At 34.7% G+C, this 19,170-nt stretch overlaps 2 protein-coding genes across 3 annotated transcripts; one reads left to right on the forward strand and one right to left on the reverse strand.

Moving 5' to 3' along the window:
• Window positions 1–310: 310 nt before the first annotated feature.
• Window positions 311–2,928, forward strand: LOC149385667 (trimethyltridecatetraene synthase-like). The gene is made up of 2 exons (XM_089625183.1): window positions 311–1,364; window positions 2,123–2,928. Exons 1-2 carry the CDS (start codon window positions 447–449, stop codon window positions 2,750–2,752), a joined length of 1,548 nt encoding a protein of 515 aa, XP_089481309.1. The 5' UTR covers window positions 311–446; the 3' UTR covers window positions 2,753–2,928.
• A 10,649-nt stretch (window positions 2,929–13,577) lies between these two features.
• LOC149385668 (EPD1-interacting receptor-like cytoplasmic serine/threonine-protein kinase) lies at window positions 13,578–15,968 on the reverse strand. Of its 2 annotated transcripts, none has more exons than XM_089627210.1 (5): window positions 15,330–15,968; window positions 15,094–15,229; window positions 14,860–14,996; window positions 14,588–14,711; window positions 13,578–14,265 (listed from the first exon to the last, which is right to left on the reverse strand). In XM_089627210.1, exons 1-5 carry the CDS (start codon window positions 15,717–15,719, stop codon window positions 13,814–13,816), a joined length of 1,239 nt encoding a protein of 412 aa, XP_089483336.1. In that variant the 5' UTR covers window positions 15,720–15,968; the 3' UTR covers window positions 13,578–13,813. The 2 variants fall into 2 exon arrangements, with proteins under 2 accessions (XP_089483336.1, XP_089483335.1); XM_089627209.1 differs by having other exon boundaries at window positions 13,578–14,328.
• Between the last annotated feature and the right edge of the window lie 3,202 nt (window positions 15,969–19,170).

Raw genomic sequence — 19,170 nt, forward strand, 5'->3', positions numbered from 1 at the left:
AAATAACGAAATTAAACAGATCTTTATATTTTTGTCAACTACCCACACAAACCCAACTAAATAATTAAGATTCGGAAATTGACAGATATTATATTTAATTACGTGGATATTATAGTGTCTGTTAGCCACCACGAAATTATTCTCATCTTTCCATGATACCCCCATAGAATTTCCCGGTCATTCAGACACTAAATAAAACCCTACTAAGAAAAATAAAAAGACATCATGCATATTCATCATTAAAACATATATATATATATATATATATATATATATATATATATATATATATATATATATATCCTGATATATATGTATGTAAACACCGGTCAAAGCCCAAGCGACGACCAGAATGGTCCTATAAATACCCTCAACACATCCCATTCTACTTCACAATTCACTTCACACTCAACAATCAAAACCTTCTTCATTACCTACTTACAAAAATGGAATCCACAACAAATGTTCTCGCTCTCCTTCTCGTGTTCTTCGTCACCCTGATCCTCGCCGCTCGAGTGGGGCGGCGAGGACGTAGGCCCAATCTGCCTCCGGGCCCAAAACCGTGGCCCATAATCGGAAACCTGAACCTGATCGGCCCGCTTCCCCACCGGACCATGCACGAGCTCTCTCGAAAATACGGGCCCTTGATGTACCTCAAGCTGGGCTCGTTCGGGTGCGTGGTGGGCTCTTCGGCCGAGCTCGCGAAAGCCTTCTTGAAGACCCACGACTTGGTCTCGGCGGGCCGGCCCAAGACCGCCGCCGGGAAGCTCACGGCGTACAACTACTCCGACATCACGTGGGCCCCGTACGGCGCGTACTGGCGACAAGCCCGGAAGATGTGCATGTTGGAGCTCTTCAGCGTCCGAAGGCTCGACTCCTTCGCTTATATCCGGGAAGAGGAGACAAAAGCCATGCTGAAAGGCGTGTTCGAGAGGTGCTCTGATTCTTCGCAGCCGATCAACTTGAAAGATGTCCTCTCGACCGTGAGTCTGAACGTTATCACCCGAATGGTGCTGGGGAAGAAGTACGCGGACGAGCACGAGTCTAATCCGACGGGCGTGATGAGCCCCGGCGAGTTCAAGGAGGTTTTGGATGAGCTCTTCTTGCTCAACGGCGTGTTGAATGTGGGTGACTCGATTCCGTGGCTGGATTTCTTGGACCTTCAGGGGTACACGAAGAGAATGAAGGTTGCGAGTAAGAGGTTCGATGGCTTTCTTGAGCATGTTTTGGAGGAGCACACTCGCCGGAGAAGTGGGGTTCGTGATTACGTGGCACAGGACATGGTTGATGTGCTTTTGCAGCTCGCTGAAGATCCTGACCTTGAGATTAAGCTCGAGAGAAATGGCGTCAAGGCTTTCACTCTGGTAAGTTTTTTTTTCTTTTTCTTTTTTTATTTTCAAGGATGAAAGTTAATAGTACTCACTCAATCGTTTAAATTTAAAGTGTCCTTTTTTTTGTTGAATGATTAATCGTTCTCAGGCACATCCTATTCTCTGACAACAATATTATTATAAGTGATCCCCACCACTTTCTCGTGTTTTTTCCTATCTAAAATAAAGTGGATCCATTATTAATCTACCTTTTTTTAACTCTAGTCAAGCTCGACGGACACGTGTCGAGTCCTTCGGTCTGGCAAATTATTTTTCAGAAAGCTGACGTACATTTCAGTCACGAGACTTGTTTATTGATAACAAATTAGTTTTTGTCCCTTTACTAAGTCATGTTTCATTTTTGTAGAAAAGTCAAATATCTTCCATTTAGTCAAAAGGCGTGCGTAGACCATAACGTCCAAGTCATTTATAAAGTAATAACCAATGAAAGAAAGTAAATATCGTCATCGTAGTGTTGGAAGTGTTGAACAAGGAAACTTAATCACAATTTCTCGGAACGTACATCTACTGTCTTATGCCCCAAACTATATAAGCTACGAAAGAAGACAGTGATTGATCTACTTAAATTAGACAAGTATATTAAATATTAAATATCAAATAGAGCTCATACAAGTAAAATACTACGTATGAAAATCCCTCTATAAGATTAGGACACTCACCTCTCTAAACATCTCTGTTTTTTTTTTTTTTTGAAGTATTTTCTAATTAACAAATGTTGAATTTATTTTCAGGATCTTATAGCCGGAGGAACCGAGAGCTCAGCGGTGACCGTTGAATGGGCCATTTCAGAGCTCTTAAGAAAACCTGAGATATTCGAAAAGGCGACTGAAGAGCTAGAGAGGGTCATAGGAAGAGAAAGATGGGTCGAAGAGAAAGATATTGCCAACTTGCCATACATCGACTCGATCGTGAAAGAGACATTGAGATTGCACCCGGTCGCGCCTATGTTGGTCCCGAGATGCAACCGCGAAGACATCAAGATCGACGGCTACGATATTCCGAAGGGCACTAGGATTTTGGTCAACACGTGGACCATAGGGAGGGACCCAAATTTGTGGGACAACCCCGAAGAGTTCATGCCCGAGAGATTTATCGGGAAATCGATAGATGTTAAAGGCCATGATTTTGAGCTCTTGCCATTTGGGTCGGGTCGGAGGATGTGTCCCGGGCATAGTCTCGGGTTGAAAGTGATTCAGTCCACTTTGGCCAATCTCTTGCATGGATTTACATGGAAGTTGCCTTTGAACATGAAGATAGAGGATTTGGACATGGACGAGATATTTGGCCTCTCGACGCCTAGAAAAGTTCCGCTTGTGACCGTTCCCAAGCCAAGGCTTCCGACTAGTGTTTACTATATGTAGCGAGTTTTATTTTTTACGGCGTGATTTCTATTATTTAGAGATCAATATGCTTAATGATTATAGTTATCATTTGTGAGTTTGTAAGAAGTTTTATGGGGCTATCCCAAAGTACTCTTTGAGTCTAAATAATGAGAAGTTATATAGCTTGCTAGACAATGTAAGCCATTAAAATTGAAGCGGAATCATGTGCTATTATTGTACACAATAAAAAAAAAATATATATATATATATATATATATATATTTGATGTACTAAATTACCAAGTGTAAGTTCTTGTTTTTCTAGTGTACATTAAGACGAGTCCAGACTCAAATTACTATGTATATATTCTCACTTACGTGTCCATTTTTTTATAGAGGAGTTTGATACAAATATTATTAAATTGATATCACTTTATTAAAATCAAGTAAAATTTAAATGTTGACAATTTCATAATTAAAATTAGAAAAAGAATTATTTTCTTACAAAATATACTTTCATGACGGTTTTCTTAATTCATAATCGATCAATCACGAAATTTCAAAACCTTTCACGAATTACTTAAATTTCATGATCAAACTATCACGAACTTTTGTATTTCATGATCAATCTATCCGAAATTATGAAATATATTTCAATTTATATATATATAAAACTTACTTAGTAGTAGACTTATCAAATTTCAATTTTTAATTAGTTATGATAAAGTTGCATGAGTTAGTAATATTTGTGTCAAAATTTGCTGATTATTAGGACGGTGCAAAAAAACCGTAAAAACCGTAAACTGAACCGGACCAGTGATTTTTAGACCGCCGGTCCGGTTTAAAACGGTTTTTTTTTTCCTTCCGGTCCGGTCCGGTCTACTCATCACAAACGGTCCGGTCCGGTTTTTTTTTAAAAAAAAAACCGTTAAACCGGACCGGACCGGTTTATTTATAAAAAAAAAAAATAATAATAATGTCCAATTAGCTAACTTAGGCATTTATGCATGTATTTACCTCCCGTACATGACTATGTTTTTGTTTGGGAGAAAATTAATGATTTTTTTTTAATTATGTAAAACGGTCCAAACGGTCTAGAACGGTCCGGTCTAAACGGTCCAAACAGTTCAAAAGATTCAAAACGGTCCGGTCCAGTCCGGTTTTTACAGTTTTTTTGTCCGATTCGATTTGGGTTTTTTTGGACCGTTTTGAATAGTCCGATCTGATTTTTTGACCGGTTTTAGATCGGACCAGACCGTGCACAGACCTGCTGATTATTGTAAGACCTCAAAAATAGAATCACGCCCATATCAGCCAAGCTCCATAACCACAATAAAGAGAAAATTCGGCAAATATTCTCCTTAATAAAGATAACACACTAAGACATGGGAGTTCATCCGGCGAATAGTGGGATTTCATGATGTCTCAGCACTACTTTTTGGAAACCCATGCATTCTTGCATTTGATTTATATGGAATATGATGAAAGCCTTAGTCAGAATGTCAGATATGGTAAGAATTCCGTTTTTCGGAAATTGTGCTTGGGCTTCCTACCGGACCATTCCCTATTTAATATGGAAGTTGCCTGCAATAATATCTTTTTTGAAATTAATTACAAACATATGATATATTCATAAACTACTATCTCTTCAATACTTTAAGACCAAAATCTAATAAGTCAAATTAAATCCAAAAATATGACTTTTGTTATATGTGTTTGTTCAAAAATATCTTTAATGAAATATCTTTTTATTTTTCTTTTGTACTATTTTGTTATTTATTTAATGGTCACAAAAGTAAGGTTATAGATTATTTTCGTTTGGTTGTGAAGTTAAGAAAAAAAAAAAAAAAAAAAAAAAAACGAATTTCTTTTTGAAAAATTTGAAGAAAAAAAATTTGAAAAATCTGGAAATCGTTTGAAGACTTATTGACATTCGATCCTGATTTTTTTTTTTTTTAAGATTTATTGACATCATTGTCAATAAATTTTCTGTATTTCAATAAATCTTGTAACATACCAAATGAGGTCTTCTTCTCTCTGATTAAACCTCTCTGGGTCGGTAATAATTCACGACGTAGAAAAAGATTCGTTAGAGAAGAATTTCCAACTAGACTTGGTTTCTCCTTCATCTTTATTTTCCTCATCTTCAATCATAACTCATTTAATTGGATGTCCGTATGTAATTAAATAATGTCATTCTCTGATGTGCTTGTTTAAAATATGATCGCTTCACGTACTAATTAGGACTTCGTGAACCCCGTAAATTATGAATCCATGTCACATTTGAACAAATAAATCTGTAAATATATAAGTAATTTTTTTTTCGCCCCGTTGCATATTTTCACAATCTAAACGCAAGTATTGTGCTCAAAAAATTGTCTGCTCCCTCATATTGGTATTTTCAAACTCGTGGCGCCCATATATATCATCAAATTATTTTAAGTCTTTCAAACTTTGTAATGTACTTCTCTAAAGTCTAAATGAGAAGGCACAATAAGACTCCGCTTTCTCAATCCTCCAAGAAAATTTACTGGCCCCCTTTCCTAGGAAATTGTTCAAAATTCCAGCATGAACAACAAGAACCTCGCCCGGACGAGGACAACATCGCAACGAAGCGGAAGATTGAGGAAACAGTCTTGACTATATTTTACCGGAGAACAAAGTGTTTCCAGGTGCCGAGTTCGAATTGGGAATGAGCTCAAGCGATTGAAGTTTGAAGCTTGTAGGCTATGTTTGGAGCCCGGGATTTTACCATGAAAATTTGAAAAATCTGGAAATTCGTTTGAAGATTTATTGACATCGTTGTCAATAAATTTTTTAGACGTCAATAAACCTTTGAAGAATTTGGTATGTTGAGGATTTATTGACATCCAGAAGATTTATTGGCATTCATGTCAATAAAAAGACAAAATGCCAATAAATCTTCATACGATTTTCATATTTTTCAAACCAAATTTTTTTTTTTTCCAGATTTTCTGAGAAAAATTTATTAATCTTTTTTTTTTTTTTTAACTTCACAACCAAACAAAAATGATCTCTAATCTTACTTTTGTGACAAAAAGTAAATACAAAAGAAAATAAAAAATATTTCATTATAATGGTATTCTTGTACAAACACATATAACAAAGTCATACTTTTGGATTAATTTTGACTTATTGGATTTTAGTACTTAAGTATTGAGGAGGTCATAGTTTAGGAATAATCCCTAAAAACATTGTGTTTAGATCGTAAAATAGTATATTTCAAGTCACAAACAATTATTTTTCTTGATATTTATAGATAGTTTTCGAAAATAATTATTTAGTGCTTAAGTCTTTTATTTAACATATTTTTCTGTTTTTATAAGAGTAATAATCTCAAATAATTGTGTACCATTTAAATAACAATTGTTTTAAATTATTTAAAATAGCCACTATTTTGAAAATGTTACTCTATAGATATAGTATTCTCCTAATTTTCCTTATTTAAATACCCTCATAAGTGACTACCAACAAGGGGAACACGTGACTTAAATGACACAAAAAACAGAGAACACAACTTTTTATTCTCACACAACCATTCAAGCTCAAACACTCACAATGCATAAAAAGACATCTAAAGGCATAAATCATCACTTATATAAAGGTCGATAAGCTAGATGCATATGCTAAGGACCATGATTAAATGAAATAATTAATTAATTTTAAAAGAAGGAGTTTTGAGAATTATAACATGAGCAAATCATATAGTAGATTACAACAAAATGATCATTCACATCATAAGACAATTACTTCAAATCCCAAAGAAAAATGGGTCGAAGAAAGACATTGCCAACTTGCCATATATCAACTCGATCGTGAAAGAGACATTGAGATTGCACCCGGTCGCGCCTATGTTGGCCCCGTGATGCAGCCATGAAGACATCGAGATCAACGGCTACAATATTCCGAAGGGCACTAGGATTTTGGTCAACACATGGACCATAGGGAGGGACCCAAATTTGTGTGACAACCCCGAAGAATCCATGCCCGAGAGATTTATCGGGAAACCGATAGATGTTAAGGGCCATGATTTTGAGCTTTTGCCATTTGGGTCGGGTAGGAGGATGTGTCCCGGGCATAGTCTCGGGTTGAAAGTGATTTAGTCCACTTTGGCCAATCTCTTGCATGGATTTACATGGAAGTTGTCTTCGAACATGAAGATAGAGGATTTGGACATGGACGAGATATTTGGGCTCTTAACACCTAGAAAAGTTCCACTTGTGACCGTTCCCGAGTCTAGGTTTCCGACTAGTGTTTACTATATGTAGCAAGTTTTATTACTTGGGCATGATTTTTAATTATGTTATCTGCTTACCGGTATCATATGAGTTTGTAAGATTTTTTTGGAGCTATCTCATTGTACACTCTTGATGAGTCTGAATAATGAAAAATGATCATAGCTTGGCCAGAAATGTAAGCCACATAAAAGTTGGAATTGCAATTCCCCACGGTAACAATATGACATATTACTTTACCGACAGTGTGATTTCTTATTTTATGAAGTGTACGTTTAAGACTAAATCTGAAATTACTTTATTGCTACAATATTACCTATTTTCACACGTCCATTTTTTAATTTGCATGATTACTACAGGACCCCTAAATATAATTAGTGCCAGTATCAGCACAAAAGAGAATACAATGTAGTACCTAACTTTTTGTTAATGATAACTCTACACTAGTGATATTCTCCCTATTTCTTTTATCGAAAATAATATTATTGAAGACATGACACTAATTGTATATTTAGTATATAGAGTATATGGAATATCATGATGTCTCAACATTCTTTTTATCTTTGGAAAGCCATGTCTAAGGATTCGATGTATATGAAATCTGATGGAAAGCATGTCAGTCATTAGATATGGCGAGAATTCTTTTTGTTAGCAAGTGGGCTTGGGCTTCCAAACAGACTATTAGTTGTCCAAGGCGGAACAACTAGCAAATTTGCTTCTTTTTTCAATATTTGGATTTGGATTTGGACTTTTAAAAAGACTTAATTGCCCAAGGTTGAACAGCTAGCATAAATGGGAGATAATTAAATGAATAATGTTTTCTGGATACTTTCTTTTCGAAATAACTGTGTATTGAACATATATCGAAAATGTTGTTTTCAAATATTTAGTTCTATAATACCCTTTAGTGTACATTTTTTTTCAATACAGCTTTAGTATATATTTTTCAGTATATATGCCATCAGTATACATGAAGTAGTCAGTATACATCTATAAAATATCATAATACTTTATTAAAACATCAGTATACATTTCTTGAGCTGTATACACATTCTAAATGTCCATCAACATACATTTATGATATTACATACATTTATATTTTGAATTAATTTATATTTTGAATTAATGGCATTTTTGTCTCTCAACTTTGACCACTTTAATAGGTTGTATCCCAAATGAAAATCAATCCTTTATAATAGGCAAATTTGCACTTATAATCATTCTGTTACTTTTGATGTTAAAATAAACAGAAATACCCACGTGTCCATCACGTGTTGGTCAACATAAGGGAAATTATTATGCCCTTCACTATTCTGCTTCCTTCTTATTATTATAAAATAATATATATATATATATATATATATATATATATATATATATATATCTTCCTTCTTCTTTTTCTTCGGTAGTTCTTGGACACAACTCATAAAACAAAAATTAATTCGTGGCTAAGATTTCGTTTTTTTCATCACCTGTTTCCCTACTAGAGAAGCCTAGAAATCCTATTACATCCCTACAGAGCTCAGCTCCAATTCTCCGCTTCGGAAGAACGATTCATGTCTGGATATCTTCGCCGGAAAAGTTGTCAGAACGACAATAAATATGTAGAAGATCTGAGCCACTAATCAATCACCTTGTTTAAAGAAATTAATGGTGACGAATGTGTGACAATAATAGAGTGCATCCTTGCCTCTCTCTCTCTCTCTCTCTCTCTCTCTCTCTCTCTCTCTCTCTCTCTCTCTCTCTCTCACTCAGCATAACCCTAAATATTGTTAAACCTAAGAGAAGAGCATAAATGAGACCTCCGAGAGGACGTGGTGGAAGAGGTGGCCGTGCCGAGGGCAGAGAATAGGGATTCGGCGGCGGAGGCCGAGGATTTGTCGACGGCGATAGAGGAGGAAGAGGTTTTGGTGGAGGAAAAGGAAGAGTTGGAGACAGAGGAAATTGTTACTCGATCTGGTCACGCTACGCATGAGGGAGAGTATTGAAGTGGGATAGTCTCACATTGGTTGTGTGTGTGAATGAATATGTGTTTATATATCAGTTGAGTCTCTGCACTTAATACCAAATTAGTTTTAAGATGAAATTTAACAATGGGCACGTGGACATTAGTAACCAAAGGTCTATAACTGAAAATTTGTCTATAATAAAATATCGATAAATCAGTTTATTTCGTTCGAGATACAACCTGTTAAAGTGGTCAAAGTTGAAGGGCAAAAAATGTTATTAATTCTTATATTTATAGTACTGTATACAAAATAAACTGATAACAATGACAGAGTATATAAAACAATTAAACGTACTACTATTCGGTTGAGTCAAAGAAAACAAAAAGTTGGTTGCTCAACTGTTCGGACTGAAACTCAGAAATAAACGTACTAGACATAGAAAAAGTATTCAATAGTTTAATATCTTAGAATTCTTAGCATAGTTTAATAGGTCCTAGACTTTGAGCGCGTTTTAGGTTAATCGAATAAACATATTACATTTTGTTATATTCTTGAATCTAATGATGACGATTAAAAGTGAGAATATAAACATAGGTATTTACATACATATATTTCTAAATTAATAACGTGGACGTATTGCTGTCGTATTTATCGTATGTCGTATATATGCACGGCTGCTCCAAATTTCAAAGACAAGTTTTGTGCCTATATCTCTAAATTTTGACGAAAAAATACATACTGTTCTCCTACATTAATACTATATAATATACTCAATGTATGCGTAGAGATTGATGATCACGAAAGTTTTTAAGCTAAAGATTTGGACCTAATTAACCGTCTTGTTTGTATCATATTAATTGTTAATATAGAAGGATACAAGATTTGTGCTGACTTAATCTTTTTCCATACATGATCGTGTCAAAGATTTTACATAGAAAAATAAAATGACTTGAGACCATGTCTAAGGGTCCTTATATTTTAGTTATTTTTAGCAATTTAAATATTTTTTAAAAATTATTTTTGGAAAAGAGAGCCGTTGGAGAAAAAAGAGATGTTGGAAAAAAGAGAAGTTGAAAAAAAAAAAAAACAATATAAAATAATTTGGCAAAAGAATACAAAGCACTCTACATGGAGAACTCTCTATTACAAAGTTAAAATAATTAGGGAGCTTTTATAAGTATTGTTGGAGTGCTTATTTTTTAATTAGTTGCCTATAAAAGCTAAGGACCCTATATAGAGAGCCACATTGAAGATGCTCTAGCAAGATCTATAAAATAGCGTTGTGTCACTATTTTTATCAACTGATTTTGAGATAAAGTTGTATATAATAATACTAAACAGTCCGATCAGACTACTCAGATTAGTCTCTATATCATATTATAAAATCAGTTTAAAACGCATATAAGATCAAATTAATAAATCAGACCATTCAAACTATTTCTGACAAATAGAGTTCAATTAAATGCAATTTAGACAAATTTATTTGTGTAATCATATTAATTACTGAGTTTTATAAGTAACTAGGCCACCTATAACATTAGGTTTGTGATTTAGCCTATGTTTGGAGTTTTTTAGGTAAATAGCCAAACGTATTAGGTGGCAAAATATTTTTTACTTTTTTGTCCTCCAATTTTTAAGTCAGTTTGTTTAATTATCATTCTATATATTTTTCTTTTTTTATACGTGTGTTAATGCGGTTGACACGTTTTTATTTTTTTATACGTGTGTTATCTTCCGTAGGAGTTGGTTAACTGCTATTATTAAGGAAGCAGTTACATTCTCTCTTCCACGTTCTCTCTCTCTCTCTCTCTCTCTCTCTCTCTCTCTCTCTCTCTCTCTCTCTCCACAAAATCAAATCTGGGTTTTTTTTAACCTTCAACATGCCAAGATGACGAGGAAGAAGCCGAGGTCGCGGGCCAAGGGCGCAGTCCAGCCGAAGAAGTTGCGCCGCTGACGCAGATCGGCCGGAGGTGGCGGAGGAGGTCGGCGAAGGCTCGGTGTTCGACCGGTGTTCTCGGAGTCCGGAGGGAGGCCGTGGTCGGCGCTCCGGAAGGGGGTTGCGACGAGCCTCACGGCGGTGGTTGGCGGGAGAGACGATCAGAGCTTGGTTAGAGGTGGCCCGAATCTCACTGTTAATTTTTTTTTTAACAGTGAAGATTTTCGAATGTCAGTTTTTGGAAAAATGTAGAGATACAGATGATTTATTTACCGTTATTTCCATTTATTTCCATTCAAATTACTTAAATGTGGAGACTGAGATAATTTCCAGTAATTTACGTTTATTATCTGTGTTGATGGTCACCTGAAGCGAAAAATAGACTTAACAATAAATCCTCGAGAAAGCTGATACAATATACATAGACATGTGAATATGTGATATATACGCCCAAAAACTGTCGTGACTCTGTTTAAGAAAAAGAGACCCTCTTCCACAATACGCCAGTGCAACTTGCTCGAATATTCATACATTTGAATGCCATTGACGAACCAACCACATTGAGGTATTTATTCAAAACCCAGTTTGGAACAAGCTATGTTTTCCGGTTATTTTCAATTTATATCTTTCAACTCTGAAACAGAATATATAATATCGTTAGTTGAGATTGGTTAGAGGTTTTAGGCCTACGTGTAACATCTAACACACGCGTAGTTAATGTTTTTTTGTTATATTTTGTTGAGATTCCATTTTGAAGTTGCGTTTTTTTCTTTCGGTATAGCGTTTTATTTAATATCGTTGTAGTTATTATTTTCAATTTGATTATTTAAAAGGGTAAAGTAGTCTAGTAATTATTGCCACTTAAGCATGTTGGCTATTTCCTTAAAAGTTATGAAACATGGGCTAAAAACAAAATCTATAGTTTCAAACTGGCTATTTTGCTACACTCCCCGTAATTACTAGATAGCACTATTATAAGTCCCGCAAAGTGCGTTTAAAAACATTTGCGTGACGGACTTTTCTGTCGTGTAAATTCACGACTCGATTGATTATACACGACAAACAAAACGGCAGAAATAACTCACACACAAAGTTGTTATTTTAGTGTAAAAACAATAAAAGATATTTGTTGATTAATGAGTTTTTAAAATCTGTCAATCGAACTGCTAACATATTCATGAGTTTGAGTTTCTAATATATTTTTCATCAGTTCGATGTGTTCATCAACTAATTATATATAAGTTGAGTTGCTTAACTATACATATATTCTTCATATAGATCTTGTTTCCAATCTGCGTTTAATGAGAACATACCACACAAATAATCAAGCCCGAGAAAGAACAGTCCACGTCAATGTATAAATGTGGGTCTTGGTGAGTTATTCAACACTAATTACGAGATATTTCTCTCATATATATATATGTGTGTGTTTCCGTATGCATGATGATTTTTGGTTTGAAATTCACAACTATATATGACTCTTAAAATAGGACACTTTTGGGTGGGTTGGTATAAAGGTAATATAGAAATTAATTTGAGGTTGGCCCAGAAGCATAATTACTCAGAAAATAGGATACTGTGTGAATACATACATATATACATGGACTTTGTATTTGATATATTTCTTTGTTCAAAGTTCAAACCGAGTTCAAGTGGACTCTTAATCCTTTGGGTTGTTAAATTAATGCCTTTGAATGGCCCATTATATATGCGACCAACTTGAATTTTTTTGAAATATTGACTTGAAAATTTAATCAGTACTTAGCAAACCAACTTGGATAACATCGACCCACATTTATCACATATATGCGACCGATATTTAATACAAGACTTTCCATAAAAAGATCTTAGCAGATATAAACAGCGCATAATGATTTACCACAAGGAAGAAAAAAATTGTTTTTCTACTTTTGTAAGTGGGGATGAAATCAAAATATGTGGTGTAAATAAAAAATAAAAATAAAAATACATCTGAAATACAGTTTCTACGAAAAACGCTTTCCAGGAATATGAGACAGAATTGACTTGCAACAAGTTACAAAATATCTCACTGCTTCTCTTAACAATTAAATTTTTAGCAAACTACACACCAAAAAAAAAAGGGAAAATATCAAGAGTATCCCTTGTGTTTAATCGAAATGCGAGATTTATCTCCTCTATTTCTAGAAATATCAGACATATCCCTCCTGTTTAATATAAATGACATATACATCCCCTAAAAAAATGTTATATTACAAATATCACCCTTTTTCGTTTATTTTTTACAAAAAATAATTTGAAATCCCCTAAATACCTCTAATGAAATAATTTTTTATCTTCTATTCTATATACAAAAAAATTAAATTAAACAATTTCTTTATAAAAAAGTTAAGGTTTTTTTTTTTTATAAAGAGTGATTTTGATTTTTTTTTAATAAAATAGTAAATAAATATTTATTCTATTAAGGTTATATTGAGGAGTTCAAATTATTTTTTTGTAAAAAATAAACGAAAATGGTGATACTTGTAATATAACATTTTTTTAGGGGAGGTATATGTCATTTATATTAAACTGAAGGGATATGTCTGATATTTCTAAAAATAGAGGGGATAAATCTTGCATTTCGATTAAACACGAGGGATACTTTAGATATTTTCCCAAAAAAAAAATGTAAACTACGCAATTGTTGAGCAAATTGGATTTCATTTCATTAATAAATGAAAAAAAATATATATATGACAACACTATAAAAAAAAATTACAAATTCCAGGAATGAAACAGAATTGACTTACTATGAGCAACACTACTTCTCTTCACAATTGTTTTAACAAGCTACACCCCCCCAAAAAAAAATTAGATGTAAACTACGTATACACACTATAATATGTTACAAAATAAAAAATTCAAAACTCGTATACACAACATTGATTTATTTTTTTTAACCTATAATATTTGTGTGGAGTACTGTGTGTGTGTTTGAGTCAACAATTATCAAGACCAATTCGCTTAATCTCCTTGGGAGGAGCAGATTTCTGAGAGTTTAATCCATTAGCGAGAGCTCTATACAAAACGGTATCAGAATGCACCGCCACGTGGCTCCTACTCCGCCTCCTACTCCGGCGACTCTCTGCCTCGTCATCGTTATTACTCGGTGGCACAACGTAGACGAACGGGATCGGAATATCAGTCAAGTCCAAGAGCGAGTGAAGTACTTTGACCACTCTGCTCATGGTGGGCCTGGACTTTTGGTATGGGCTCAGACACTGGTAGGCCAACGTGGCAGCCTTTTTGGCGCCTTCGGACGAGTATTGCCCTTCAAGTCTCGGGTCAACTAAACGGTCAACCTTGTGTGACACGTCTTTCAAGAATGGCTTAGCCCAATCCACCAGACTTTGCTCTCTCTTAGGGAGGCTTTTCTCTAAGCATCTTCGACCTGAAATCAGCTCCAATAGAACCACGCCAAAACTGTACACGTCACTCATTGTCGTCACATGCCCTATAAAAAAAAATAATAATAAATTAAATAATGTAATCACTCGTTTTTTTTTTTTTGTTTTGTTTTATTTGATGAATTCATATGTTTGGTGGTAATTCGGTACCATCGTGATCGCAAGGATGAAATTAGAAAATATATATAATTTTTTTTGTCCGAAAAAGTATGTTACTTATGATGTCCAGTTGGCTACTTGGACCAAAAAAAGTAATTTAAAAAGTAAAGGAAGCTTCTAATCAATTGATTTTAATTTTTTATTAACCTGTCATGATGTACTCAGGGGCTGCGTAGCCTTGTGTGCCCATGACACGTGTCGTGACATGAGTTTCGTCGCCTTCTGGACCGTCGATTGCTAGACCAAAGTCAGACAGCTTAGCTGTGAAATCCTGGGAAAAAAAAAATTATAGATAAAAAAAATAGAAAGAAGATTAGAATTGTGCATAACATGAGCGTCAACTTCGATAGGAAGAAAATAAAATAATGGGAGAGATACATGAACTGAAAAAAAAAACACGAAATGAAAATTCAACATACCGAATCTAGTAAGATATTCGAAGCTTTGAAATCTCGGTATATGACTGGTTTTTCTTCCTCGTGAAGGAAAGCAAGGCCTTTGGCAGCTCCAACGGCTATTTTTAACCTTGTCAACCACGGCAACGTCGCGGTGTAGTCTACATGGTCATAAAACAATACACCAACTCAATAATTAATTTAATTCATTAATCAATCTGAATATAAATATAACACGAAGAAAAACAAGCCCAGTACCTTTGAATAAATGGTTCTCTAAGTTGCCTCTAGTCATGTACTCGTACACAAGAACCCTTTGCTCGTCTTCGCAGCAATATCCGATCAAATTCACGAGATGGGCGTGTTTCAATTGCCCTAGAAAAATTACTTCAGCCTGAAGGGTGATCAAATATGAAAATTTAATTAATGGAGGAGGAAAAAAAAAATAAAAAGAAGAAATAATTTTGATATGGTGGTAAGAAAAGGACGCTTACCAACCACTCTCTATGGCCTTGCTTTCCGTACAAATCCAGAGACTTCACGGCCACAGATTGAGCTTTCAAGCCGTGCCTAAACTCGTCGTCGATGAAACCTTTGTAAACTTTTCCGAAACCTCCTTCGCCGAGAAAGTTGTTCTTGGAGAAACCCTGTGTGATTTTCTGAAGCTCGCTGAGCGTGAACACGTGGAGATTCGATCCGATAAGAGAGTTCGATAGATCACTTGCGAAGGAGATCGAATTGTTGCTTATATCAGAAAGTGACACTCTCCGAGACATGATATTGTCATTAATGGGCAATTCAAATCTGGATTGTGAAGGTCGCTTCTTTGCATTCATACATGAGAACAAGGAATATTTGAGTACTATCTTCTTTAATAAACTCATTTTTTTTTTCTTTGCTTTGTGTGTCTGTGTGTGTTTTTGAAGTTATTGAGGAGATATGTATATATATATATACATATATAGCCAGCTTTGTTTTAGGAATCTCTTTCTTATTAGAGGTTGGAGGATATATTTGGGGTAGAAATTGGTTTGAGGACAGAAGACTTTATGAAGTCGTGAATATGCCTCCAATGATATCCACTTCATTTCTTTATTATTTTTTGTATCAGAAAGTTCTTACAAGTCTAATATTTAGAAAGTATAGGACAGAATCAAATTATATTGGCTTGCATTCAAGACTTTGAAATACTTGTAAAGCTTCCTCGAAAAAAAAAAAAAAAACTTGTAAAGCAAGAGAGAGAGAAAGAGAGTGGGACCTACCAACTATTGCCTTCATTTTTGCAATTGGAGCTTCTTTGGTGATTACAGCATTGTAGGACTTTTTGAGACATCTTAAACAAAAGGGGGATTGCTGGATTCGCAAATATTGTTTTTGTTATAAAAATTAAGGCCGGCTAAACAACTAACCAAAACAACATCCCTACTTTAAAATTATAGCCCAACTATTAACATATTTAGGAAAATAACCAATTTATCATAGCAACATTCTAATATTCCAATAATACCATTAGGTTAATATTATTAACTATCATAGTAAATAATATCATCCATAACAAAAAAAATTAGTAAAATCTAATTAACAATAACAAAAACTACAGTAAATCTTATTTGTCGTAACAAGAATAACAGTAAATCTTATTTACTGTAACAAGAACAATAATAAATCTTATTTAGCGTAACAAGAAAACAACAAATCTTATTTACCGTAACAAGAATAATAGTAAATCTTATTTACCGTAACTAGAACAACAATAAATCTTATTTACCGTAACAAGAAAACAACAAATCTTATTTACCGTAACAAGAATAATAGTAAATCTTATTTACCGTAACAAGAACAACAATAAATCTTATTTACCGGAACAAGAACAATAGTAAATCTTATTTACCATAAGAAGAACGATAGTAAATCTTATTTACTGTAACAAGAATAAAAGTAAATCTTATTTACCGTAACAAGAACAATAATAAATCTTATTTATCGTAACAAGAACAATAGTAAATGTTATTTACCGTAATAAGAACAATAGTAAATCTTATTTACCATAACAAATAGTAAATCTGTTTACAAATCTGATCAATCGTCTATGTTCATAGACTATTTTCACAGTTTCACTCAAGCAATAATTGAAACTGCAGAACAATTAAATCCAGAGAAACAATGCACGCATATGTACTCTATATTAACACAGCGTATTCTTACTCTTATATATTGTCATCAGATCAAGTACATAAGTTAATTCAACGCTCATATAGTTAATGCAAAGAACAAAAAAATAAAATAAGAATTGAATACATGAGCTAAAGCCAAACGATCATCACAATATCGACACCAAAAAATCAATAAACAAAAAACGAAAAACCTAACCATGCTTAACTACAATAATGCCTTAACTACAACGGAAATAGAGAAATTAAAGTAATCGAACGAATTGAAAAGAAACCCGCTGTCTTCAGATCACCAAATCGATCAGTCCCCATGACAAACAAGAACTCACGGGAACTAGTCACCGTCGACGACAAAGCACCGCCGAGGCGGAATCAGGTCTTTCCGATCGTCGGTGGTTCGAACCCCGTCGATTGGGTTCTTTGAGCCCAGAGGTTCTTCTCTGAGTACGATCGTCATCTCTCTGACGCCGAGAAGGTTCAGATCACCGTCGAAAGCTTTAAAGGCGAAGCACTCGACGTGATTAGGGGCTGATCTTTCAAGACTTGGTCAGAGCTTGACTGCGACTCATGTTCGACCAGTGGAGAGGTTTTAAACGAAGAAGATGCTTAACTCGAATGGAAAATAAACAAATAAATAATTCTTTTGTGCAATCGTCTTCTTCATTTCGTTTCGCTAAAAAAAGTCCGAATCAAAAGTTGCAAAACAGAAAAAACAGGTCGATCATTTAAGAATATGCAGAGGAGCTATAATATTCGGCTTCGTATCAACGCCTCAGTCCCAGCGTCTCACGGGGGATTATTTGTGGCCGGATCTAAAAAAATCTGGCTCTGGAAAACGTTTCTCGAAGCCTCTCCGATCGGAGATCGTCGACCTCGACGACGACTTCGAGGCTTATTTTCCGGTCGAGACAGAGCACCGGAGGGATTTTCGGCCAGAGGTAGGGCCCACTCGGTGGAGGCGGCGACGAGAGACGTGGAGTCTCTGGCGGTGGTTCGGACGAAAGTGTAGAATCAGAGAGGTTTGGAGGACTCTCGAAGCCTTGGCCATGGCTGTGGCGTGAGGTGAGATGAGAAAGAAGAAAGAAGTGGGAGATGAGTTCGAAGAAAGGGCAATTTCGGAATCTAAGTGGTGTTTGGCTATTCCCCTAAATAAATGTATAGTTTGGCTATTATCTTAATCTCTCCCATATGAAAAGGCTAGTTATTAACAAATCTCTTAAAATTATTAAAACAAAAAGTATAATCAAGAGACAATTTTTGTAAATAGAGATCTAATTTTCAATTTGCAAACAGAATTAAAATTATTTAGTTAGACTCAAATGTGATAGTTTGAACTGAGGTCATTACCCATTAATATTACGAGATAAATTGAATTGGTAAAACAAAAAGGAGATTAAGTTTTGTGTTTGTTTTATCTATTGTTTTAGGGTTAAGTTTATAATTTTTGTTGTTCCATGCTTATTTTTTAGCAAGAAGGTTGTCACGGCAAGATGTCTTGCAACATTCTTCGTAATATGTTGAGACATCCTAATCGCTGTTCGCAGAATCTATATTTTGGGAAGTTTTTCAGTTTTGTCAAGATTATGCGCGGAAGACCTACTACAAATATTTTCTCCGCGTGAATGGGAATGAAATTGAAAACCCTATCTCGACTTCCAAAGATGTTGAAACTAAAAAAGAAAATTTTTGCCATTGGTTTTCTTTGATGCATTCATTCACACAATTAGGGTTCTTAGTCATGCAAGACTGGCACACTAAGAAAGTGGTTGTAGCGATATTCATGTTTCATAAAGCGTTAGAGTCTTGTTTTAGGTTTTTAATTTCGTGATTGTGTATTCACGGCTGTTGACATTGAAGATAAACAAATATATGAGGAGTGTTTGAGTGAAAGTGACGGAGTGAAAGATTCAAGGAGAATTTGAGTTGAAATTCACGGGTAGTAACAGAAAAATGACATTGAAGTGGGGATCATTTATATAAGATTATAGTGTACTATTGACTACTTTTCATATAGTGAATTTCTTTTCTACCGGGTAAACTACTCTCAGAGTAGGTGACGTTGCACTGAATTGAGTTACCATTTTTTGTGTGTCATTTACCTTACGCACTATTTTATATTTTCCATCTATTACATTAGAACAGATTGTCGCATACATTAATTATA

Source organism: Urtica dioica, chromosome 9 (genome assembly GCF_054948205.1).
Source record: "Urtica dioica subsp. dioica isolate 48M chromosome 9, U.dioica_male_clone48M_v1_H2, whole genome shotgun sequence".
NCBI classification, from domain to species: domain Eukaryota; kingdom Viridiplantae; phylum Streptophyta; class Magnoliopsida; order Rosales; family Urticaceae; genus Urtica; species Urtica dioica.